We start from the raw sequence: 27,877 nt of genomic DNA, 5'->3' as shown, positions 1-27,877 counted from the left end.
GTTGTAGTAACAAGGTTGTGGGGGTTATGGTGTAGGGGTTAGAGTGTACAGGGTCCAACATGTAGCTGTAGCGCCCCCTGACTGTGGAGTTGTAGTAACAAGGTTGTGGGGGTTATGGTGTAGGGGTTAGAGTGTACAGGGTCCAACATGTAGCTGTAGCGCCCCCTGGCTGTGGAGTTGTAGTAATAGCAGGAACTCTTCAGGCATTGCGTGCATTCTGCGGCTCGGACCCACGTTGTCATAGTAATGATGGGGCAAAGGATTGTGGGATAGATCCAGAGGGAAGGGCCAGAAGCCGTACAGATGAACCTGAAAGAGAGAAATAGAGACTTAGAAACACACACGCAGACGCACAACAAACAAAACACACACACCTACCTGTTCACAGATCTCCAAAGCAGTGCTGGCCAGCATCAGACCAGTAGAGAGCCGTCGGGCTCGTTGCCCGCGACGATGCCAGAACCTGCCCAGCTCAATCAGGTAGTCTGGGTGGAAGAACACCACTTTCTGTTGGGGGCGGGTCTTCTGGAGGGCGTGGTACACCTGGTACGGAACAAAGACTGATTAATGACATCATCACTATTTACTCTCCTCTCCCAGCCCCCTTCCTTCCCCAGCCCTCCTCTCCCCCAGGATCAAAATGTTAGTATTCAAATTTTTCATTCTTAAAAATGCTACCAAGACCGGCCCGTGGAATACTTATTGATGAAAAAATAGGCCCTTACCCGGGCAGGTTACCAGGGCTTTACCTAGTCTCATCTTGGACCAGTGGAGGCTGGTGGGAGGGGCTATAGGAGGACGGGCTCATCGTAATGGCTGGAATGGCATAAATGTAACGGTATCAAACAAGTCAAACATATGGAAACCACATTTGACTTCGTTCCATGTATTCCATTCTAGCCATTACAATGAGCCTGTCCTCCTACAGCTAATCCCACCAGCCTCCACTGTCTGGGACTCACTAAAAACACGCCACTGATGCAGCTACGACCGGAAGTGACTTTTTGAAGCAGGTTAGGAAAGCATTTTTCGCTAACCATAACCCTTTTCCTAACCTTAACCTAATTCTCCTAACCTGCTACGTGAAGTCTCCTAAGTTCTCCTAACCTGTCACAAAAAAGTCACTTCCGGTCGTAGCGGTTTCCAAGTGGCGTGTTTTTAGGGAAACTTATTTCCCCGCCTTCTCATTTCATGGTAGCAGCTCACCTTGAAGCAGGGGGCGGTCCCAAAGGCAAAGGAGAAGGCTGGGAGAAGTAGATGGGCGTGGCCATAGACTGACAGGACTTCTGTCAGGGGTCCAGGGTTCCGCTGGAGGTCAGGGTACCTGAGGACAGGGGAGGGGAGGAGACAGGTGAGGGGCGGAGGTAGGAGAAAAGTGAGGGGAGGAGTTAGTGGCAGTTGATGTTAGTGGCAGTTGGACAAATGTGTAAAATCGACTTGACGTCAAGAATCAATTTGAGTTTGTGAAATCATGTTGAACAAGTGTGAGGCAGAGACAGGCGAGTACTGATCATGTATAATGATGGTGAGTATTGATAATGTATAGATTGTTTAAAAAAAACATCACAATATGGTGCAGAGCATTCGATTTGGCTGCTGGGGGGCAAGGAGGCCCCCAGCTATGCTAAAACCATTGATAACTCATGCCATTTACAAGGGATTGTTAAATACATTTTTGAACTACACTGTATTTGGTCACATCTTGAAGAGCATAGTCAGAACTACATATTTCAGATTATTCCAAATTTAGCGCTATCATCAGAGTTATACAGCAAGTAACTGCATGCTTTTCATGATCAGTAAACATCAATTGATCAAGTATGTTCAGATATGTGAGGGTTGCCTATCCATTTGGCATGTATCTAGCTAAGCAAAAAATTTGTCATTTAGCTTGCTTCATCAGAGATTAGGCTTTTGGAAAGTCCTCGTCTTGGTGAAGCTGTCAGTCGGACTACTGTCATCACCACTATAGATGGCAAACAAATACAGCCATCTAGTTTATTCCCAGAAAGTTAGCTTGTTAACTAGCCATATTGACGTGATCTGTTATTAGCTAGCTAGCCAATTTGACATGGTCCATCACTCAATGTAGTACAGTGGGGAAAAAAAGTATTTAGTCAGCCACCAATTGTGCAAGTTCTCCCACTTAAAAAGATGAGAGAGGCCTGTAATTTTCATCATAGGTACACGTCAACTATGACAGACAAATTGAGAAAGAAAAATCCAGAAAATCACATTGTAGGAATTTTTATGAATTTATTTGCAAATTATGGTGGAAAATAAGTATTTGGTCACCTACAAACAAGCAAGATTTCTGGCTCTCACAGACCTGTAACTTCTTCTTTAAGAGGCTCCTCTGTCCTCCACTCGTTACCTGTATTAATGGCACCTGTTTGAACTTGTTATCAGTATAAAAGGCACCTGTCCACAACCTCAAACAGTCACACTCCAAACTCCACTATGGCCAAGACCAAAGAGCTGTCAAAGGACACCAGAAACAAAATTGTAGACCTGCACCAGGCTGGGAAGACTGAATCTGCAATAGGTAAGCAGCTTGGTTTGAAGAAATCAACTGTGGGAGCAATTATTAGTAAATGGAAGACATACAAGACCACTGATAATCTCCCTCGATCTGGGGCTCCACGCAAGATCTCACCTCGTGGGGTCAAAATGATCACAAGAATGGTGAGCAAAAATCCCAGAACCACACGGGGGGACCTAGTGAATGACCTGCAGAGAGCTGGGACCAAAGTAACAAAGCCTACCATCAGTAACACACTACGCCGCCAGGGACTCAAATCCTGCAGTGCCAGACGTGTCCCCCTGCTTAAGCCAGTACATGTCCAGGCCTGTCTGAAGTTTGCTAGAGTGCATTTGGATGATCCAGAAGAGGATTGGGAGAATGTGATATGGTCAGATGAAACCAAAATATAACTTTTTGGTAAAAACTCAACTCGTCGTGTTTGGAGGACAAAGAATGCTGAGTTGCATTCAAAGAACAACATACCTACTGTGAAGCATGGGGGTGGAAACATCATGCTTTGGGGCTGTTTTTCTGCAAAGGGACCAGGACGACTGATCCGTGTAAAGGAAAGAATAAATGGGGCCATGTATCGTGAGATTTTGAGTGAAAACCTCCTTCCATCAGCAAGGGCATTGAAGATGAAACGTGGCTGGGTCTTTCAGCATGACAATGATCCCAAACACACCGCCCGGGCAACGAAGGAGTGGCTTCGTAAGAAGCATTTCAAGTTCCTGGAGTGGCCTAGCCAGTCTCCAGATCTCAACCCCATAGAAAATCTTTGGAGGGAGTTGAAAGTCCATGTTGCCCAGCGACAGCCCCAAAACATCACTGCTCTAGAGGAGATCTGCATGGAGGAATGGGCCAAAATACCAGCAACAGTGTGTGAAAACCTTGTGAAGACTTACAGAAAACGTTTGACCTGTGTCATTGCCAACAAAGGGTGTATAACAAAGTATTGAGAAACTTTTTTTACTGACCAAATACTTATTTTCCACCATAATTTGCAAATAAATTCATTACAAATCCTACAATGTGATTTTCTGGATTTTTTTTTCTCAATTTGTTTGTCATAGTGTGTGTACCTATGATGAAAATTACAGGCCTCTCTCATCTTTTTAAGTGGGAGAACTTGCACAATTGGTGGCTGACTAAATACTTTTTTCCCCCACTGTATATCATGTCTGTAAGCAGCAATCGTGATTAAAGACTTAAAACAATGTTGAAAAGGAGATAGCTAACTTCGCTAGGTAGGCCTATGTTGGTTGGAGAAAAGTACATTAAGTCTACTTCAACTATGTTTAGCCAACTGTAAAAAGTTTCCATCGGTAGCTTGCAAAGTAAACATTATCAGCTAATAGTACATTGGCAAATGCGCCCTTCTGCTGAATGACAGGTAGAGCCCACAAAGGATGGGAAATTAACCTAAACCACTCACACTTGTCGGGTATATTTCACTTTAATTCTATTTCAAATCAAATTGTATTGGTTGCGTTCACATATTTTGCTCATGTTTCTAGCTCCAACGGTGCAGTAATAGCTAACAATACACACAAATCCAAAAAATAAAAACAGAAATCAAGAAATTCCAGAACGATCATTGTCAGAGTCAGGAATATATATACCCACTGAACAAAAATATAAACGCAACATGTAAAGTGTATGTCCCATGTTTCATGAGCTGAATTAAAAGATCCCAGAAATTTTCCATAAGCACAAAAAGCTTATTTCTCTTACATTTTGTGCACACATTTGTTTACATCCCTGTAAGTGAGCATTTCTCCTTTGCCAAGATAATCCATCCACCTGACAGGTGCGCATATCAAGAAGCTGATTAAACAGCATGATCATAACCTTGTGTTTGGGACAATAAAAGGCCACTCTAAAATGTGCAGTTCTATCACACAACACAATGCCAACTATGTCTCAAGTTTTGAGAGAGCGTGCAATTTGCATGCTGACTGCAGGAATGTCCACCAGTGCTGTTGTCAGATAATTGAATGTTCCTTTCCCTACCATAAGCTGCATCCAACGTTGTTTTAGAGAATTTGGAAGTCTGTCCAACCGGCCTCACAACCATGGACCACGTGTAACCGTGCCAGCCCAGGACCTCCACATACGACTTCTTCAACTGCGAGATCGTCTGAGACCAGCCACCCGGACAGCTGAAGAAACTGAGTAGTATTTCTGTCTGTCATAATCCCTTTTATGGCAGAAAACATATTCTGATTGGTTGGGTCTGGCTCTCAGGTGGGTGGGCCTGGCTCCCAAGTGGGTGGGGTTTGAGTGTGTGAAGAACTGCAACGCTGCTGGTTTTTTCATGCTCAACAGTTTCCCGAGTGTATCAAGAATGGACCACCACCCAAAGGACATCCAGCCAACTTGACAATTGTGGGAAGCATGGGAGTCAACATGGGCCAGCATCCCTGTGGAATGCTTTCATCACCTTGTAGAGTCCATGCCCCGGCGAATTGAGGCTGATCGGAGGGCAAAAAGGAGGAGCAACTCAATTTCAGGAAGGTGTTCCTAATGTTTTGTACTAATGTATGTACACTACATGACCAAAAGTATGTGGACATCTGCTCGTCAAACATCTCATTCCAAAATCATGGGCATTAATATGGAGTTGGTCCCCCCTTTGCTGCTATAACAACCTCCACTCTTCTGGGAAGGCTTTCCACTAGATGTTGGGACATTGCTGCAAGGACTTGCTTCCATTCAGCCACAACAGCATTTGTGAGGTCGGGCACTGATGTTGGCCGATTAGGCCTGGCTCGCAGTCGGTGTTCCAATTCATCCCAACGGTGTTCGATGGGGTTGAGGTCAGGGCTCTCTGCAGGCCAGTCAAGTTCTTCCACACCGATCTCGACAAACCATTTCTGTATGGACCATCGCTTTGTGCACGGGGGCATTGTCATGCTGAAACAGGAAAGGGCCTTCCCTAAACTGTTGCCACAAAGTTGGAAGCACAGAATCTTCTAAAATGTCATTGTATGCTGTAGAGTTAAGATTTCCCTTCACTTGGGGGCCTAGCCCGAACTGTGAAAAACAGCCCCAGACCATTTTTCCTCCTCCACGAAACGTTACAGTTTACACTATGCATTAGTGCAGGTAGCATTCTCCTGGCATCTGCCAAACCCAGATTCGTCCGTCGGACTGCCAGATAGTGAAGAGTGATTCATCACTCCAGAGAACGTGTTTCCACTGCTCCGGAGTCCAATGGTGGCGAGCTTTACACCCCTTCAGCTGACACTTGGCATTGCGCATGGTGATTTTAGGCTTGTGTGCGCGGCTGCTCGGCCATGGAAACCCATTTCATGAAGCTCCCGACGAACAGCTCTTGTGCTGACAGAGGCGGTTTGGAACTCGGTAGTGAGTGGTGCAACCGATGACAGACAATTTTTATGCGCTTCAGCACTCGGCAGTCCCGTTTTGTGTGCTTGTGTGGCCTACCACTTCGCGGCTGAGCCGTTGTTGCGCCTAGACGTTTCCACTTCACAATAACAGCACTTACAGTTGACCGGGGCAGCTCTAGCAGGGCAGAAATTTGACGAACTGACTTGTTGGAAAGGTGGCATCCTATGACAGTGCCACATTGTAAGTCACTAAGCTCTTCAGTAAGGCCATTCTACTGCCAATGTTTGTCTATGGCTGTGTGCGCGACTGTATACACCTGTCAGCAACGGGTGTGGCTGAAATAGCCAAATCCACTAATTTGAAGTGGTGTCCACTGTATAATGGTGTGAAAGACAGTATGGACAGTTATGAATAGAAAAGGTGTGTACAGCAGTAGTTATATAGGATGAGCCTTGACTAGAATACAGTATATGAAGTGGTTAAAACAGTATGTACATTGAGGCAAAAAAGTATTTGATCCCCTGCTGATTTTGTACGTTTGCCCACTGACAAAGAAATGATCAGTCTATAATTTTAATGGTAGGTTTACTTGAACAGTGAGAGACAGAATAACAACAAAAATCCAGAGAAACGCATGTTAAATATGTTATAAATTAATTTGCATTTTAATGAGGGAAATAAGTATTTGACCCCCTCTCAAAACAGAAAGATTTCTGGCTCCCAGGTGTCTTTTATACAGGTAACGAGCTGAGAATCGGAGCACACTCTTAAAGGGAGTGCTCCTAATCTCAGCTTGTTACCTGTATAAAAGACACCAGTCCACAGAAGCAATCAATCAGATTCCAAACTCTCCACCATGGCCAAGACCAAAGAGCTCTCCAAGGATGTCAGGGACAAGATTGTAGACCTACACAATGCTGGAATGGGCTACAAGACCATTGCCAAGCAGCTTGGTGAGAAGGTGACAACAGTTGGTGCGATTATTCGCAAATGGAAGAAACACAAAATAACTGTCAATCTCCCTCGGCCTGGGGCTCCATGCAAGATCTCACCTCGTGGAGTTGCAATGATCATGAGAACGGTGAGGAATCAGCCCAGAACTACACGGGAGGATCTTGTCAATGATCTCAAGGCAGCTGGGACCATAGTCACCAAGAAAACAATTGGTAACACATTACGCCGTGAAGGACTGAAATCCTGCAGCGCCCGCAAGGTCCCCCTGCTCAAGAAAACACATATACATGCCCGTCTGAAGTTTGCCAATGAACATCTGAATGATTCAGAGGAGAACTGGGTGAAAGTGTTGTGGTCAGATGAGACCAAAATGGAGCTCTTTGGCATTAACTCAACTCGCCGTGTTTGGAGGAGGAGGAATGCTGCCTATGACCCCAAGAACACCAACCCCACCGTCAAACATGGAGGTGGAAACATTATGCTTTGGGGGTGGTTTTCTACTAAGGGGACAGGACAACTTCACCGCATCAAAGGGACGATGGACGGGGCCCATGTACCATCAAATCTTGGGTGAGAACCTCCTTCCCTCAGCCAGGGCATTGAAAATGGGTCGTGGATGGGTATTCCAGCATGACAATGACCCAAAAAACACGGCCAAGGCAACAAAGGAGTGGCTCAAGAAGAAGCACATTAAGGTCCTGGAGTGGCCTAGCCAGTCTCCAGACGTTAATCCCATAGAGAATCTGTGGAGGGAGCTGAAGGTTCGAGATGCCAAACGTCAGCCTCGAAACCTTAATGACTTGGAGAAGATCTGCAAAGAGGAGTGGGACAAAATCCCTCCTGAGATGTGTGCAAACCTGGTGGCCAACTACAAGAAACGTCTGACCTCTGTGATTGCCAACAAGGGTTTTGCCACCAAGTACTAAGTCATGTTTTGCAGAGGGATCAAATACTTATTTCCCTCATTAAAATTCGAATCAATTTATAACATTTTTGACATGCGTTTTTCTGGATTTTTTTGTTGTTATTCTGTCTCTCACTGTTCAAATAAACCTACCATTAAAATTATAGACTGATCATTTCTTTGTCAGTGGGCAAACGCACAAAATCAGCAGGGATCAAATACTTTTTTCCCCTCACTGTAAACAAGGGCTTTAAGGGCAGGACAGAGTACCGGGTGGTAGCCGGCTAGTAACAATGACTAAAGATTAGGGCAGGGTACTGGGAGGAGGCTGGCTGGTGGTGACTATTTAACAGTCTGATAGCCTGGAGATAAAAGCTGTTTTTCAGTCTCTTTGTCCCAGCTTTGATGCACATGTACTGTCTCTGCCTTCTAGATGGTAGAGGGGTGAACAGGTCATGGCTCAGGTGGCTGAGGTCCTTGATGGCTGAGGTCCTTGATGATCTTCTTAGCCTTCCTGTGACATGGGGGCAAAGACACCTGCGGTTGTGGACGGTGCAGTTGCAACAACCCGACAGGATGCTCTCTATGGTGCATCTGTAGAAGTTTGTGAGGGTCGTAGGGGCCAAGCCTAATGTTTCAGCCTCCTGAGGTTGTCCCTTCTTCATCACGGTCTGTGTGAATGGACCATTTCAGGTTGTCAGTGATGTGCATGCCAAGGAACTTTAAGATTTTCAACCTCTCCATTGTGGCCCCCATGTTAAGGATCAGCGTAGCGGAGGTGTTGTTGCCTACCTTCACCACCTGGGGTCTGCCCATCAGGAAGTCCAGGACCAAGTTGCACGGGGCTGGGTTCTGACCCAGGGGCCCAAGCTTAGCAATGAGCTTGGAGGGCACTATGATGTTGAAAGCAGAGTTGTAGTCAATGAACAGCATCCTTACATAGGTATTCCTCTTGTCCAGATGGGATAGGGTAGTGGCGATTGCATCATCTGTGGATCTGCACATACCCTGAGAACGCAGCTTGGGATGCAGTCTGGCCGGCAGCCTTGTGAGGGTTAACACGCTTAAAAGTCTTACTCACGTCGGCCACGGAGAACGAGAGCTCACAGTCCTCGTGAGCGGCGGCGGCTCTGTGTTTTACTTGAAGCGGGCGAAGGAGGTGTTTAGTCCGCGACGTGTCTGGCTTTCCCATTATAATCTGTGATTGTCTGGAGTCCCTGCCACATACAGTGGGGAGAACAAGTATTTGATACACTGCCGATTTTGCAGGTTTTCCTACTTACAAAGCATGTAGAGGTCTGTAATTTTTATCATAGGTACACTTCAACTGTGAGATACATAATCTAAAACAAAAATCCAGAAAATCACATTGTATGATTTTTAAGTAATTAATTTGCATTTTATTGCATGACATAAGTATTTGATACATCAGAAAAGCAGAACTTACTATTTGGTGCAGAAACCTTTGTTTGCAATTACAGAGATCATACGTTTCCTGTAGGTCTTGACCAGGTTTGCACACATTGCAGCAGGAATTTTGGCCCACTCCTCCATACAGACCTTCTCCAGATCCTTCAGGTTTCGGGGCTGTTGCTGGGCAATACGGACTTTCAGCTCCCTCCAAAGATTTTCTATTGGGTTCAGGTCTGGAGACTGGCTAGGCCACTCCAGGACCTTGAGATGCTTCTTACGGAGCCACTCCTTAGTTGCCCTGGCTGTGTGTTTCGGGTCGTTGTCATGCTGGAAGACGCAGCCACGACCCATCTTCAATGCTCTTACTGAGGGAAGGAGGTTGATGGCCAAGATCTCGCGATACATGGCCCCATCCATCCTCCCCTCAATACGGCGCAGTCGTCCTGTCCCCTTTGCAGAAAAGCATCCCCAAAGAATTATGTTTCCACCTCCATGCTTCACAGTTGGGATGGTGTTCTTGGGGTTGTACTCATCCTTCTTCTTCCTCCAAACACGGCGAGTGGAGTTTAGACCAAAAAGCTCTATTTTTGTCTCATCAGACCACATGACCTTCTCCCATTCCTCCTCTGGATCATCCAGATGGTCATTGGCAAACTTCAGACGGGCCTGGACATGTGCTGGCTTGAGCAGGGGGACCTTGCGTGCGCTGCAGGACATTAATCCATGACGGCATAGTGTGTTACTAATGGTTTTCTTTGAGACTGTGGTCCCGTGTAGTTCTGGGCTGATCCCTCACCTTCCTCATGATCATTGATGCCCCACGAGGTGAGATCTTGCATGGAGCCCCAGACCGAGGGTGATTGACCGTCATCTTGAACTTCTTCCATTTTCTAATAATTGCGCCAACAGTTGTTGCATTCTCACCAAGCTGCTTGCCTATTGTCCTGTAGCCCATCCCAGCCTTGTGCAGGTCTACAATTTTATCCCTGATGTCCTTACACAGCTCTCTGGTCTTGGCCATTGTGGAGAGGTTGGAGTCTGTTTGATTGAGTGTGTGGACAGGTGTCTTTTATACAGGTAACGAGTTCAAACAGGTGCAGTTAATACCGGTAATGAGTGGAGAACAGGAGGGCTTCTTAAAGAAAAACTAACAGGTCTGTGAGAGCCGGAATTCTTACTGGTTGGTAGGTGATCAAATACTTATGTCATGCAATAAAATGCAAATTAATTACTTAAAAATCATACAATGTGATTTTCTGGATTTTTGTTTTAGATTATGTTTCTCACAGTTGAAGTGTACCTATGATAAAAATTACATGCTTTGTAAGTAAGAAAACCTGCAAAATCGGCATTGTATCAAATACTTGTTCTCCCCACTGTACGTCTTGTGTCTGAGCCGTTGAATTGCGAATCCACTTTGTCCCTGTACTGTCATTTTGCCTCTTTGATTGCCTTACGTAGGGCATAGCTGGTCTGTTTGTACAGGCCCATGTTCCCAGTCACCTTGCCATGGTTAAATGCGGTGGTTCACGCTTTCAGTTTTGCGCGAATGCTGCTTTTTGCAATGCTGAATTGAATGTAATTGAGAAAACAAAGTTGTCTTTTTTTTTTGCTCCCACAAAACATCCTTTCTGAATTTAAAAGTAATCCAAGAAGTAATCTACTTTTTCAAAAGTATCTGTAATCTGATTACAATATTTTTGATGGTAACGTAACTGATTAACGTTTTTTGTAATCAGATTACATCTAACTGATTACAAGTAATCAATTACTCCCCACCCTGTTGGTAGTGTATATACCCTTTAATGATCTGGCTAGGGTTGGCTGTTATGAGGTCTGTCTTCACTCCCACATCACAACTCTTGTTGATAGGAGCCAGGTTAAACCTGTCAACAACAAAAACACCACAAATTAGAAACAACGACGTCCACACAAGATTATAAATAACATTCACACAATATTAATTCAACATTCACACAACATTCACATGACATTACTTCAATAATACACGACACAACAACATTCACATTACAATTAACTGAAAAAGAACGCCATGTACAAACGGGTGATATACTCAGAAAGAGGTGCCAGTTTCAATAGGATAAAACAACATTCAGACATTCAAACAATATTACAAACACATTCCACATCATATCAACATTAAACACTACACAATAGCACTACATTACAATAGTTTACTACCAATAACATATTGATTGATCTATGCTTGCTTGCTTGATTGATTGATTGATTGATTGATTGATGTTGTTGCTGATACCTGATGACATAATCAGCATTGTCTATTTCTGCTCCACAGCTGCTGTTCTGCAGGATTCCTCCACTTCCCACCACGGCACAACGACTCAACGAACCTTTACTCCAGGGTACGGTCTACAGACAGACATACACACACACCATGCTGGTAAACCACAATCGTGTAATGACTAACTTTGTCTGAGAACTGAAGACTTGCACACACACACCTGAGGCAGCATCTCCCATAGTGCTTGGTCCACCTTTCTCTTCCTCCACCTCTGTATCTCGTAGGACAGACTCTGGTTCAGATCGGTGTTCTGTCTGGTCACCATCAGCCTATCAGATGCATTACAGCACGACCACAACTCTGTCCTGGGGGGGGGGGGGGGGGCAGGACGTTTGTTGGAGAAGATCGCAAGACTGAGCAAGGTGTGTATCTCACCTGTGTAGTTCTCTGTGTGTGAGGTTGATTCTCCAAGGACAGTCCATCAGCTCTCTCACCTCCTGAGAGAACAGGGCAATGTCCACTCTGACACACACACACACACACACACACACACACACAGAACTCATAATGTACATAGACATATAGATGGAGGAGAACTTGTTGGATCAGGATGGAAGTTGGATTGTCATGTTGATCTGATCAGAACTATACTGTATGTACTAGAATGAGCATAAACCATAGTAAAAGCAAGTCAGGCAAGGGAGAAACTCTTTCACTCACTCACTGACCCCAGGAAGATTAGCTGACATCATGGTGTCAGCTAATCGGGATCCTAATAATATTCAAATTCAAAACTCCACCTACTTTTTCATAGTAGTCATGGTCACCAGTCTCTCTCTCAGTCTCCTGCACTGCAACCTCTTCTGAACAGAGTCCAGGAACCCATCTCTGCAACACGCAAGCATGAAAACACACACACATGAATAATATAATAATAATAATAATATGCCATTTAGCAGACGCTTTTATCCAAAGCGACTTACAGTCATGCGTGCATACATTTTTTTTTTGTGTATGGGTGGTCCCGGGGATCGAACCCACTACCTTGGCGTTACAAGCGCCATGAACAAAGGAGAGCAGTCGTTGGTGAAGCTAATTAAAAACAAAGCAACAGTAAACATGTCATCCACGAATGATGCTGCGCCACCTCCCTGGGGCCAATTAAAACTAGACTATACTGATAGTAAAAAAAAAAAAAAACATATGCCCGTTATAGCACCATGAATGTTCTTGCATATGTTGAATTGACAGTGTTTGCAACATCTGTACCAAATGTTACAATACAAATATCTGGGACTGATTTATATGCATTTATGTACCAGACCACGCAATTGTTTATTGGTCAATAGCGGCCATGTTGTTTTAGGTACTAATCTGGAAAATATTGCATTGAGAGACCTTTGTCCGTAGATGCCACATATCAAGTTTCGTGCAGATCGGTCATTTGGTGCCAGAGGAATAGCGTTTGAAGTTTTCACAAAATTCGAAATAGCGGAAAATCCATGAACCTTACGTGTCCCTGAGGCAAATGTGTTCCTTGTGAGGAGAAAGATTCATGTACAGAATTTCATGACTTTAGGACTTTAGGGGTGAGGCGCATGACCTTTAAACTTAGCATTTTCAATTGCTTGTTATAGCGCCACCAGGTGGCCAATCCATGTATTTTTTTAATTCCGGATCTCTATGTCAGGACACATCATTCGCCCAAGTTTCGTCCAAATCGGGCCAGTGCTGTCTGAGATATCGTGTGTGACGAATGAACCTACGAATGTACTAACGGACGGAGACAGATCCACAGTCCCCTCCTCGATTTCATCGTGGGGGACAATCAATCCGGTTGAATACAAGTTGCAACAAGGAGAAGTAGAAGCAGAAGGAAAAAACAAGCACAGAGAAAAAAAGTATAAAAATGGCCTCTTAATCAGACAGCACCAAATGTTCTGTAAACACCAGCCAGAAAGGCTTGTATGAAACCCAAATGAAAAGGTAGTGACTTTGTCAGCTGCTACAGAATCACAGTGTTCATAGAATGTCATCAATACAACAGTGAATAATCCGTGTGTCCTCGGTCCTTGTACCACCAGTCTTGCATCAATCACTATCAATATCAACGATATGAGAATAATCCATAACATTCAGCTTCAAGTCTAGTGACCATACACCCGCACTTTGAGTGTCACAAACAGAACATGTGAACATGTGAAACAGAAGGATGTGTTTTACAGAAACTCAAAATATGCTAAGCATTGCGTTGATCACTAAACTAAATCACTCTTAAATTTCCCCATTACACACAGGGTGTTTCTCAATATGCATACTACCGTGCTCCACACTAATGCTCCGAGTGCATTCTCTGACCATGTTCTCTTGAGTACATTCTTGTGAGGATGAGAGTGTGACGAATGCATAAAACAATACATTTGAGAAGCACTCGCACTCCCCCTACTGTATTACCTCACGCTTCACCTCCCCATTCACTGAACCTTCTTCCAACCAGGACAATGGCAACAACAGATGAAAAAAGATATACAAAACGCAAATGTTTTACTTCATCATTATCAGCTAGATATGTGAATCGTAATATTCTAGCTAACCAGATAGATATCAATTATTTGTGTGTAGCTAGCTAACAGTTCTTTGTGGCTAGCTAACATTACTAATAGCTAGCCCTATTTACTTATTATGGGCTTGCGATCTATGTTACGTTGGCAGGTAAACATTCCAAAATTAACACAGCATGTATTCATTTACGTATCAAGATAAAATATTGTAGTCAGGCAACATGTGAGATGTGAATAGGCAACATTTCATTCTGATTGTATTTTCTCTCGCTTCAGCTCAAATAATGGCCGCCATTGATTTCAATAAATTGTCATTCCTTTTTTAAGTGGTTGCATTATATTTCTTTGCATACTTTACGATGAAGCTTGCATCGATGCATGCTTCAAAATATGTACAAACGGAGTATGCATTCGAGAAGTGCCCTTTGTGCTCCGTTTCGCATACTTTGATTTGGACTCATACTCCGACCCTCCCGTGCTCCAATTTGCGTGCTCGGAGCACGGTAGTATGCATTTTGAGAAACACCCACAGTAATGAAGCTGATTGATGCTTCTCACATTAAACAATGTTTGAAATATGACTGGAACAGGATTTACTCCAAAATATGAATTTTATTTTCCATAAATATAATAAATACAGACGTAAAAACAGGTCAAGTTAAAAACTGACAACCATGGGAATCCAGCGAAAAACAAATGTTCCCACAACTTTAGAGAATGTTCTCTTAAGAGTCTCATTAGGTCATTGCCTAAGGTTTTCATAGGAATATTCCAGTGATGTACAAGGACTGTTTCCAAAAGATCATTGGTTGCCATGATGGTTGCCATGTTCTCAGAATATAAGATATGTCCTAGACATGTTTCATGGGAACATTGGTGGAAAAAGTACTAAATTGTCATACTTGAGTAAAAGTAAAGATACCTTAATAGAAAATGACTCAAGTAAGTAAAAGTCACCCAGTAAAATACTACTTTAGTTTAAAAGTATCTGGTTTTAAATGTACTTAAGTACAGTGGTGGAAAAAGTACTCAATTGACCCTTCGCTAAGCCCGCCCCAGAATTTGAGATAACCAATCGCAGCACTCCAATGGATAGCAACCGTTGTCGAGTCCAACACCTTGGACACGCACACGTTTTAAATGCATGGAAGCCATTGAGGGCGTTGCAATAACAAAGTTTTCATCCAAAACAAATAGTTTAAATGGCTAAATAATTTAACAGTGCACCAGGTTTGGCTGCTACTGTGATTCTTGAAATGTAGCCTGCTGGAGTATTTTTTGAATCCGAAATTCTACTTTTGTTACATTGTTTGCTAGCTCATTGACCGCCCAAAGTGGCTAATGCTAGCTAGCTAATTAATATAACTATTTTTTTCTTAATGTATGTTAGCTAGCTAAGCTAGCCATGTTATGAATACAACTATCATCTGCTGTCAACATCAGGATACTATTCCCGTGAAGCAATTGTCATGACAGTCTACCAAAACATACCTGAGAGTCTCCTAATTAGCAAGGGGTTGTCTGTGTTTAATTTCATTGAATACTAAAAACAGTTTGAGATCATTGTGAGGGGATTTCGCCAGTGGTTCGTATTGGGGAAATGGGCTTCCAGGGAATGCGTTGTCCGAGGTTGCAACAGTAACCAAGGGGGGCAGGGTTTAGCGAAGGGTCAATTGTCATACTTTAGTAAAAGTAGAAAGTAAAAGCTATACATCAAATTCCTTATATTAAGAAAACCAGATGACACAAATTTCTTGTTTATTTATTTACGGACTGCCAGGGGCACACAGTATGTGTTTAGTGAGTCCACCAGAATTTTCAAGAAATGCAAACTTGTAGTGAGTGCATTTGAGTTTTAAAAAGGCTTCTAGAGTTTGTGATTTCCACTTTGAAATTTCAGACTTGATTTGTCCTAACAAAAAAATTTATCAACCCCTACAAAAATGTCCATTAATTATAATCCACATAATAATTCACATTTCCTGTTGCTGCAGGACTATTTTCCTGCTGTAGCAAACTGGCTCAAATTAAGATCCTACATCTGTACCTACAGAAACCGACCGAAAGCATTAGGCTGATCGAAACAAAAGCAATTTAATTGTGATTTAGTTAAGCAGATTGAGTTGGACGAACATACAGTAAGTCAAAAAGCTAGAACTGTGCCTATAGGCTATTTAGTGTGGTCTCAATCAAATGATCCATAGCCTATAGGTTACGAAGTGCATGCTCAGAGACGCACAGAGCAAGATTACAGTATATTTCTAAGATAGCTACTGGGATGGTGTAAATAAAACTAGGCTGCATTACACACAGCAATGGATATTCCATCCCTGAGCCCTGCCATGCTCTTGCTGATCAAAACATTTTTTTCTTGCACCCTCTAAAGCCACTGTGATTATTATTTGACCCTGCTGGTTATCTATGAACATGTTGAAGATCAATCTAGCCTTAATGGCCATGTACTCTTATAATCTCCACCGGCACAGCCAGAAGAGGACTGGCCACGACTCAGAGCCTAGTTCCTCTCTAGGTTTCTTCTTAGGTTAACGCCCCCATTTACATCGAAGGGGCTGTAGTGAGAGGGTCGAGAGTTAAGTTCCTTGGTGTCCACATCACCAAAAAACTATCATGGTCCAAACACACCAAGAAAGTCATGAAGAGGGCATGACAATGCCTTTTCCCCCTCAGGAGACTGAAAATATTTGGCATTGGTCCCCAGATACTCAAAAAGTCTAGGTCCGAAAGGCTCCTTAACAAACAGCTTCCCAAGCCATAAGACTACTGAACAATTAATCAAATGGCCACCCGGACTATTGGTCCGCAATGCTTTCTGCTAGAATCAAGCTGTCAATTATCCAGGACTCCGATGCATATGGGATTTCATTGTTTCATTTCTTTGACATCCAGAGGCTGAGCTACAACCTTCTATAGCCGAGGAGATAAACAAATGGACTTTGCATGAGAAGTAATCTATATCTGTCACTATCAATTACATTTACATTTTAGTCATTTAGCAGACGCTCTTATCCAGAGCGACTTACAGTTAGTGAATACATATTTTTTTTATACTGGCCCCCCGTGGGAATCGAACCCACAACCCTGGCGTTGCAAACGCCATGCTCTCAACTGAGCTACATCCCTGCCGGCCATTCCATCCCCTACCCTGGACGACGCTGGGCCAATTGTGCGCTGCCCATGAGTCTCCCGGTCGCGGCCGGCTGCAATTGATTAAGATATTCACTTTCTGTACAATAGAAGATGTTTAAACCTAGACCGCTTTTAGGGAAACACTTGTGACCTTCTCTCTTTGGGTTAAGCCACGGAAGAAGAGTAGCAGTTAAAGCTTAAATTTTTCTGTGTTAGTAGTCCTACTGTCTGGGGTGGAAAGGTAGGCCTAACTTTTGAAAGTACCACGCTCAGATTCCTAATGATGTCTTAGATTAAATCATTTGCAAACACGACACACTGATTTGGCATTGGAGAAACATGATAAGATGAGCACATAAGCCTATCTCTGTCCATTCTTAGCCTGTAATTTCAGTAATTTGTGTGGTGTTAAAAAATATTCTGCTAATATGTAAAATGACAGAATTGCATGAAATATATTTAAAAAGGCAATTTTTTCCTTGCACCTGCAAATACGATGATAGATTCATGCAATGCTTTTACTAGAAGCAGATCTTTCTACCCCTACTCTTGTCCACAGTGGTCTGTGAACCCACAACCTTATGGCCCGCAGCCCTGTGCCCTTTTCAAATTCCATGTAATGCTTACAGGACGAAGAACAGTTTCTAAAACGGCATATAAGGCTCTGGTCTGTCAAATAAGTGAGGTTAAACGGTATGGATGTTCTCTGCTATCCACTTTGTGTTTTAATTATTATTTTGGGTTTAGTGGAGGGTCATTTTTGTTTTTTCAAGCGTTTAGGTAAATATATACTTTGCTGAAGGGAAGGCCATCCATTTTCATTACAAAGAGGTCAGATTTTCTCCATGCAACCCTTATTGTAAATAATGTTCACTCTCTAATTTCAGTCAGAGCCTGCAGTATAACACAGAGCAAATATTGACATTCGGAACTTCTTCCCGAAAGAAAGGCAAAGGAAAGAAAAACCCCCTTGGTTTGTGCTGTGGTGGAGACCTCTGTGGGCTATACTCGGCCTTGTCTCAGGATTGTAAGTTGGTGGTTGAGGATATCCCTCTAGTGGTGCGGGGGCTGTGCTTTGGCAGAGTGGGTGGGGTTATATCCTTCCTGTTTGGCCCTGTCCGGGGGTTTCTTCGGATGGGGCCACAGTGTCTCCGGACCGCTCCTGTCTCAGCCTCCAGTATTTATGCTGCAGTAGTTTATGTATCGGGGGGCTGGGGTTAGTTGGTTATACCTGGAGTACTTCTCCTGTCTTATCCAGTGTCCTGTGTGAATTTAAGTATGCTCTCTCTAATTCTCTCGTTCTCTCTTTCTCTCTGAGAACCTGAGCCCTAGGACCATACGTCAGGACTACCGGGCATGCTGACACCTTGCTGTCCCCAGTCCGCCTGGCCTTGCTGCTATTCCAGTTTCAACTGTTCTGCCTGCGGTTACGAAACCCCTACCTGTCCCAGACCTGCTGTTTTCAACTCTTAATGATCGGCTATGAAAAGCCAACTGAGAGACCTGAGCCCTAGGACCATACGTCGGGACTACCGGCCGTGGTGACTCCTTGCTGTCCCCAGTCCGCCTGGCCTTGCTGCTATTCCAGTTTCAACTGTTCTGCCTGCGGTTATGGAACCCCTACCTGTCCCAGACCTGCTGTTTTCAACTCTTAATGATCGGCTATGAAAAGCCAACTGAGATTTATTCCTGATTATTATTTGACCATGCTTGTCACTTATGAACATTTTTGAACATCTTGGCATGGTTCTGTTATAATCTCCACCCGGCACAGCCAGAAGAGGACTGGCCACCCCTCATAGCCTGGTTCCTCTCTAGGTTTCTTCCTAGGTTTTGGCCTTTCTAGGGAGTTTTTCCTAGCCACCGTGCTTCTACACCTGCATTACTAGCTGTTTGGGGTTTTAGGCTGGGTTTCTGTACAGCACTTCGAGATATTAGCTGATGTACGAAGGGCTATATAAAATAAAATTGATTGATTGATTGATTGATTGAAAGGCTAGCAGGTTGTGCATGAGCAGGCAACAGCGAATGAGGTGGAGTGGGCAGTTCAGCCAGAAAATCTAAGTGCAGCAGCAGCGTTAGCCACAGGATTGTGCAGGGTTGGTGGTAGCCAAGTAGCTAGTCTCCCTCAGCAGAAGGGTTGGCTAATGCTAATAAGCTAGCATTAGCATTCAGCATCCTTAAGCTATTGGTTGTCAGTCAGAGCTATTTAACAGTATATTTAGTGAATGGGCAAGCTAAGGATGTTGATATAAGTCATGATATTAAGAAAAGTGTATTTGATGGGTTTTGTTTCTGTAGCTACTGGCTGGCTACTCGCAGATGCTAAGCTACAGGACTGTTTTGCTAGCACAGACTGGAACATGTTCCGGGATTCTTCAGACAGCATTGAGGAGTACACCACATCAGTCACTGGCTTCATCAATAAGTGCATCGATGATGTCGTCCCCACAGTGACCGTATGTACATACCCCAACCAGAAGCCATGGATTACAGGAAACATCCGCACTGAGCTAAAGGGTAAAGCTGCCGCTTTCAAGGAACGGGACTCTAACCCGGACGCTTATAAGAAATCCCGCTATGACCTCCGACGAACCATCAAACAGGCAAAGAGTCAATACAGGACTAAGATTGAATCGTACTACACTGGCTCTGAGGCTCGTCGGATGTGGCAGGGCTTGAAAACTATTACAGACTACAAAGGGAAGCACAGCCGTGAGCTGCCCAGTGACATAAGCCTACCAGATGAGCTAAACCACTTCTATGCTCGCTTCGAGGCAAGCAACACTGAAGCATGCATGAGAGCACCAGCTGTTCCGGATGACTACGTGATCACGCTCTCCGTAGCCGATGTGAGTAAGACTTTTAAGCAGGTCAACATTCACAAGGCCGCAGGGCCAGACGGATTACCAGGACGTGTACTCCGAGCATGTGCTGACCAACTGGCAAGTGTCTTCACTGACATTTTCAACATGTCCCTGACTGAGTCTGTAATACCAACATGTTTCAAGCAGACCACCATAGTCCCCGTGCCCAAGGACTCTAAGATAACCTGCCCAAATGACTACCGACCCGTAGCACTGACGTCTGTAGCCATGAAGTGCTTTGAAAGGCTGATAATAATAAATAATGCCATTTAGCTGACGCTTTTATCCAAAGTGACTTACAGTCAAGTGTGCATACATTTTTACGTATGGGTGGTCCCGGGGATCGAACCCACTACCCTGGCGTTACAAGCGCCATGCTCTACCAATTGAGCTACAGACGACCACTTGATTGTGGACTACAGGAAAAAAAAGAGGACTGAGCACGCCCCCATTCTCATCGACGGGGCTGTAGTGGAACAGGTTGAGAGCTTCAAGTTCCTTGGTGTCCACATCACCAACTAACTATCATGGTACAAACACACCAAGACAGTCGTGAAGAGGGCACGACAAAGCCTATTCCCCCTCAGGAGACTGAAAAGATTTGGCATGGGTCCTCAGATCCTCAAAAAATTCTACAGCTGCACCATCGAGAGCATCCTGACTGGTTGCATCACCGCCTGGTATGGCAACTGCTTGGCCTCCGACCGCAAGGCACTACAGAGGGTAGTGCGTACGGCCCAATACATCACTGGGGCCAAGCTTCCTGCCATCCAGGACCTCTATACCAGGCGGTGTCAGAGGAAGGCCCTCAAAATTGTCAAAGACTCCAGCCACCCTAGTCATAGACTGTTCTCTCTGCTACCGCATGGCAAGCGGTACCGGAGTGCCAAGTCTAGGTCCAAAAGACTTCTCAACAGCTTCTACCCCCAAGCCATAAGACTCCTGAACAGCTAATCATGGCTACCCGGACTATTTGCACTGCCCCCCCACCCCATCCTTTTTACGCTGCTGCTACTCTGTTAATCATTTATGCATAGTCACTTTAACTCTACCCACATGTACATATTACCTCAACTACCTCAACTAGCCGGTACCCCCCTGTATATATAGCCTCCCTACTGTCACTTTATTTTACTTCTGCTCTTTTTTTTCTCAACACTTTTTTTGTTGTTGTTTTATTTTTACTTTTTTTGTAAAAAATAAATGCACTGTTGGTTAAGGGCTGTAAGTAAGCATTTCACTGTAATGTCTGCACCTGTTGTATTCGGCGCATGTGACCAATAAAATTTGATTTGATTTGATGTGCTTCAGTCAATCTTCTGACAGTGACACAGTGCCCCCCTGTGGAAGGAAGCTGAACTTTACTACAACTAGACATTTAACCCTGTTTAAAAATTGGTAATGTTGAGGCGGTAGAACTGACAAAATGAAATTAATCATAGAGGGCTTATAACCTATTGCATTCTACAGGTAAACATGCTTGGCTCATGACTGTTATTATCATATAGGCTATGTAACTATTTGTAAAAAATTGATATATATGAAAACAAATACAACTCATTTTTTTCACTTAGCTACTTACTTGTTCTATTGGTGTTGCATGTCAACAGGTTAACCTGCAATTAAGCATTTCATTGCACTGTGTACTCCATGTACAGTGCATTCGGAAAGTTCAGACCCCTTGACTTTCTCCACATTTTGTTACTTTACAGCCTTATTCTAAAATTGATTAAATGTTTTTTCTCATCAATACACAATACCCCAAAATGACAAAGCAAAAACAGGTTTAGAAATTTTTGAAAATGTATTAAAAATAAAAACAGAAATATCACATTTACAGAAGTATTCAGACCCTTTACTCAGTACTTTGTAGAAGCACCTTTGGCAAAGATTACAGCCTTGCGTCTTCTTTGGTATGACGCTACAAGCTTGTCACACCTGTATCTGGGGAGTTTCTCCCTTTCTTCTCTGCAGATCCTCTCAAGCTCTGTCAGGTTGAATGGGGAGCGTTGCTGCACAGCTATTTTCAGGTCTCTGCAGAGATGTTCGACAGGGTTCAAGTCCGGGCTCTGGCTGGGCCACTCAAGGTCATTCAGAGACTTGTCCCGAAGCCACTCCTGCGTTGTCTTGGCTGTGTGCTTAGGGTCGTTGTCCTGTTGGAAGGTGAACCTTTGCCCCATTCTGAGGTCCTGAGCGCTCTGGAGCAGGTTTTCGTCAAGGAACTCTCTGTACTTTGCTCCATTCATCTTTCCCTCGATCCTGACTAGACTCCCAGTCCCTGCAGCTGAAAACCATCCCCACAGCATGACGCTGCCACCACCATGCTTCACCTAGGGATGGTGCCAGGTTTCCTCCAGACGTGACGCTTGGCATTCAGGCCAAAGAGTTCAATCTTGGTTTCATCAGACCAGAGAATCTTGTTTCTCATGGTCTGAGAGTCCTTTAGGTGCCTTTTGGCAATCTCCATGCGGGCTATCATCTGCCTTTTACTGAGGAGTGGCTTCCGTCTGGCCACTCTACCATAAAGGCCTGATTGGTGGAGTGCTGCAGAGATGGTTGTCCTTCTGGAAGGTTCTCCCATCTCCACAGAGGAACTCTGGAGCTCTGTCAAAGTGACCAGTGGGTTCTTGGTCACCTCCCTGACCAAGGCCCTTTTCCCTCGATTGCACAGTTTGGCCGGGGGTCCAGCTCTAGGAAGTCTTGGTGGTTTCAAACTTCTTCCATTTAAGAATGATGGAGGCCACTGTGTTCTTGGGGACCTTGAACGCTACAGAAATTTTTTCGGACCCTCCCCAGATCTGTGCCTCGACACAATCCTGTCTCGGAGCTCTACGGACAATTCCTTTCACCTCATGGCTTTGTTTTGGCTCTGACATGCACTGTCAACTGTGGGACCCTATATAGACAGGTGTGTGCCTTTCCAAATAATGTCCAATTAATTGAATTTACCACAGGTAGACTCCAATCAAGTTGTAGAAACATCTCAATGGAAACAGGATGCACCTGAGCACAATGTTGAGTCTCATAGCAAAGGGTCTGAATACTTATCTAAATAAGGTATGTTTTTTTATTTTTAATAAATGTGCAAACATTTCTAAAAACCTGTTTTCACTTCGTCATTATGGGGTATTGTGTGTAGATTGTTGAGAAAAACGTTTAATTTAATCAATTTTAGAGTAAGGCTGTAACGTAGCAAAATGTGAAAAAAGGGATGGGGTCTGTATACTTTCCGAATGCACTGTATATCATGTGTATATGACAAGTAAACAAACTTGAATTTAGAAGTGAAGGGGGAGGGCAGCCAGAAAAGGGGAAGCCAGACAGAAAAGGCATAAAAAGGTTGGATAGAAATCTGGTCACGGTCTTATTCCATTCTACAGGTAAAATGTTTTGGCTCATGTCTCTTTATATTCATATAGCCTAGGGGCTATGTAGCTTCTTATCTATCATGTTTGGAGTTGTGTTGCTCGGTTATGCGGACATCTGAATTTTTCTTTACAGTTGAGTTGCCCTGGTCGTGCCTGTATACAGTAACTTTAAAGAGCAACTACCCCTAAAAAACAACTTCCCATTTAGAAAACAGCCCGTGGCATTGATAAGAGTCAGAAACATTTATTCTACTGTCAAAATTGACTACAAAGGATACATTTGTCATGAGGTCAGTCTCGTCAAACACTGAGTTTTGTGAGACTTGTGGTCGTGATTGCATCACAATGTAAATTAAGGTTGGGTTAATTTCAGTCCTACCCACATGTCCACAGCTGGCAGCACACAAGATATCATCAATTCAAAGTGCAGCTGCACGTGAACCGATTGTAATGCATGTGGTACATTTGGGTTGACTTTGGATATCCCTATGGGGCTAGTTAGGGACCATCTGTAAATTAAACAATGTACGGGACAATGTGATAAAATTCCAATAGCTCCAAATTTCAATGACTTAAAAACCTCCAACCAACTCTAAATTGTAGAAATTAATATACAAATATTGAAAGCATTTAATGAGAAAACTAAAAGGTGTGCAACATGAAAATAGTATCTCTTTTACATTGTATAATTTATTTTTGTCCCCTAACTAGCCCCCGAGATAGGCCATCCAAATTAAAAGTCTGGTCGCACACCAGCCGGCTAAAACGTATTGTTGAAATAATTTGGCTGACTCTTCCCACCTGCGAACACACACCCACACACGAGACACTCACATCAAACCACACCCCGAAACCAACTCACATTTGAATTCAGTCATGGCCGCTAGCATTTCTCAATAAACCAAATCTAAAGACGATGCCAAATCAGGAAGTTCAATCACCCTTTAAAACCAACTAATGACATGTTGCCTTGCTACCTTGCTACCTTGCATATGAGCCAAGGAGGAGGACAGATGAGAACAGCAGGCCAGTGGAGCACTTAGAACAGCAGCTGCCAGGGGCAACTGGTAGGGAAGTTGATGATTTAGGTCACTCAGACAAAGGCCCAAAACAAGTTATGCAACCCCAGCATCCCCTTGACTGTTTTAGATTGCAAAGAGACACACCAGACAAGACACAGAGGCAGCAACAGAAGAGTAGATCACGTAGAGAGACACCAGACAGAGACAACAGAATAGGAGGATATGATGGAGAGAAACCAGACAAGACAGAGACAGCAACAGAAGAGTAGATCATGTAGTGAGACACCAGACAAGACAGAGACAGCAACAGAAGAGTAGATCATGTAGAGAGACACCCGACAAGACAGAGACAGCAACAGAATAGGAGGATATGATGGAGACACACCAGTCAAGAAACAGAGACCGCAACAGAATAATAAGTGATGGAGAGAGACACACCAGACAAAACACAGAGACAGCAACAGAATAATAGGATAAGATGGAGAGTGACACAATAAGAACAGAATATAACAGAAGAGGATAGAAAAAGGAGACAAGAACCTGAGACGGCAACAAACACACAAAGAAAGTAAAAAGAGGGCAGACGGGGAGAGATAGAAGAGGTGGGTTGAGCACACAGTAGACTGTATGACTTGAAGCTGCTCTATAGACTAATTAGTTGTATTTATTTGCACAAATTATAAACAGGTGAAATACAGTAAAAAGGTAAAACATGGGGGGGGGGGGTAGACAAGAGAGATGATGGAGAGAGGCAGAGGAAGGGTGAGCACACAGTAGAATATAACTTAAAGCTGCTCTATGGATTCTAATTACTGCACAGTGTGTGTGTGAGTGAGAGAGAGAGAGAGAGTGTTTGGGTGCTGTTGGATCCTTTAATCAGTTTGTCTCATTGGACAGGTCAGAGTCTGTTTGAAGTTGTTGGGTGGTGTGGAGGTTTTTGGCAATACAGTGTGAATTAGAGGTCTTTACAGGTCCAAATAGTTGGAAAGGGACCTGGGGCCTTCCCACCCGGACCCAATATGCATAAACAAGCTTTTTTAATAGAGACCTGTTCCGAACGGACCTGAGGACAACTAGACCCGTTCCGTATAGACCTGGTCGGATCCAGACCCGGTCCGATCTGATCCGAGTGAGGGAAGCAGCAGAAAAGTCATTTTTTAAGCTACTTTATTAACCAGAGCTGACAAAGTGCGAGAGGGAGGTTGAGGTGCCGCTCTAGTGGGCGGGGGAGGGGCCATACTGTGAACGAGTGAAATGGGGAGCAGAGAGGGAGAGACCAGAGACAGCAACCAACAAAGCCGACTTGCGCAATAGTAGAATATTAGCTGTCATAGCTAGGTTATTTATCATCAAAAATGATTACGTAATACCTGTCTTGACTGCATCAAACCGGGAGAAGCTAGTCAAGCTAGCTAACATTAGCTAGCTAGGCTAATTGAGGCTGCAGTGCATGCACTCTCATCCTACAGTTACAAATAACGACATCTCCATTCAGAATATTAAGCAGCAGCCTACCTGTTGGCTCTTGGTCGTTGTATTCTATCCTTCTCATTTAACTCCATCATTTTAATTCCATCTTCCATTGATTTGATATCTCCTAACTTTTGCCACACAGTGAGGCTCTATGACTGTAGCCTATTGCCGCTTTGATGACTTATGATTGGTCTCTCCCTCTTGTGAAAAGCAAGAGCAGCAGCATAAATTCTAAAATATCTCTCTCTACTGCAGCAGTCATGTTCGGATCTGTGCAGGCCGTTCTGGACAAGTCAGTTAAAATTACATATATCCGAGACCATCATATCAGATCTGACCCAGACCCTTGACATTATTTAGAATTCTGGATATGGACCCGCTTGGGTCCCGAATTGGGTATTCAGGTACAGGTGGATCCGTGAAGACCTCTACTGTAGATATGTGTTCCAGAGTAGAGAGACCCACAGTAGTTACTGTAATTGAGTACTGGAAGTGTGTGCTGTGGAAAGTGCAAGTTACCTGAAAAAGATCTACTCTCTCAGTGTTCATCTCAAAGTGCACCAAATTCATGCATTTAGCTGTTGAAATTCTTTTTTTTTTTTGCCGGGGTAGGAGGCCCCCAGACCCCCCTACTGGCATTGGGCTAAGCCCACAATGTCTTCAAATCCTAGAAACGCACCTGGTCTTTTGACCAATTACATCAGATCTTTTTCAGAGCGAGTTGAAATTCCTGGTGAGGACATGCTGAATAATAACGACTGTATAAATGAACATGCACAATGTAATCATGTATGTCAAATATGTAAGTTGAAAACACTATGTTAAAAGCACTGTGTGTTTTCCCTAACCTTGCCAACAGACAAAGAACTGTGAATGGATCAGTGGTTCACCAATCAGGGCCTTGATGGGCTCTGTAACAAGTCGTGATGTGTAATTTTAAAAAACTCTGGAGGGGGAGAATGTTTCTTCGGGACCATCAGGTGACATTTTGACAACTGATACACAGAAATGTTCCCGCAACGTTTCATTACATTTACATTTTACATTTTAGTCATTTAGCAGACGCTCTTATTCAGAGCGACTTACAGTTAGCGCATACATTATTTTATCGAACCCACAACCCTGGCATTGCAAACGCCATGCTCTACCAACTGAGCTACTTCTCCTGCCGGCCATTCCCTCCCCTACCCTGGACGACGCTGGGCCAATTGTGCGCCGCCCCATGGGTCTCCCGGTCATGAAACGTGTCTAGCACATTCATATCTTATATTCTGAGAACATGGCAATCATGTTCTGTGTATGTTTGGTGGGACGTTGATGGAATATTCTCCTAACCATCAGAAAACTGGACACATTAATGTTCTTGCAACGTTCCATGAAACGTGTCTAGAACCTTAATATTGGATATTTTGAGAACATGGTAACCACTTTCTGGGTAAGTTATTTTTGACATTAACGGAATGTTCTCTTAACTAATGGCAAACATGCTAAATAGGTTCTCATTAAGTTTTTGCTAACATACATGGAATTTTCCCCTAACTAATGGAACACTGGACACTCAAACATCAAGGGAACATTACGGATAACGTAATAAAAATTCTCTCTCCCTAAAATTGTTAGTTGGTAAGATCTAATTGCATACTCCTCGTGTCCTCGTCTCTTCCTCAAAATCCATTGGATGAGAAAGCCAGAGGTTCCTGCCCCCTGACCTTCTCTTCCAATGGGTTTTGAGCAGGAGAAGAGAGGACACTAGGAGTATGCAATTGAGATCTTCCCCATGTGCCTCTCCCACACCTTTAATCACCTGCACATAATTAGCAGGCCAAATGGATGGGAGGGCTGTCAATTATCAATTAACCGATGTCTGTCCAAAAACATAAAAGCACAATACATTATTAAATTGACTTTTTGGGTTGAAACACACACACAGCATTACAAACGTACCTTTGGTGTTGGTAGTAGTCTATGAGTGTAATAGACAGGAGAGTTCCGGAGCAGAGGAGAATGAATATTACCAGGTAACACAT

General features: G+C 43.7%; 1 protein-coding gene across 1 annotated transcript; it reads right to left on the bottom strand.

The window, feature by feature from the left end:
- Positions 1-126: 126 nt before the first annotated feature.
- On the bottom strand, positions 127-27,877 carry LOC311112628 (alpha-2,8-sialyltransferase 8E-like; the record flags this gene model as incomplete). Its single annotated transcript, XM_084155775.1, has 9 exons — positions 127-309; positions 379-543; positions 1,207-1,324; positions 10,949-11,035; positions 11,428-11,540; positions 11,633-11,777; positions 11,848-11,934; positions 12,217-12,300; positions 27,795-27,877. 9 exons carry the CDS (start codon positions 27,875-27,877, stop codon positions 127-129), a joined length of 1,065 nt encoding a protein of 354 aa, XP_084011901.1.

Source organism: Coregonus lavaretus (genome assembly GCF_964263955.1).
Source record: "Coregonus lavaretus genome assembly, chromosome: 3".
NCBI lineage: Eukaryota > Metazoa > Chordata > Actinopteri > Salmoniformes > Salmonidae > Coregonus > Coregonus lavaretus.
The sequence above is the reverse complement of the archived record's forward strand: the minus strand, read 5'-3'. Positions and strand labels throughout refer to the sequence as shown.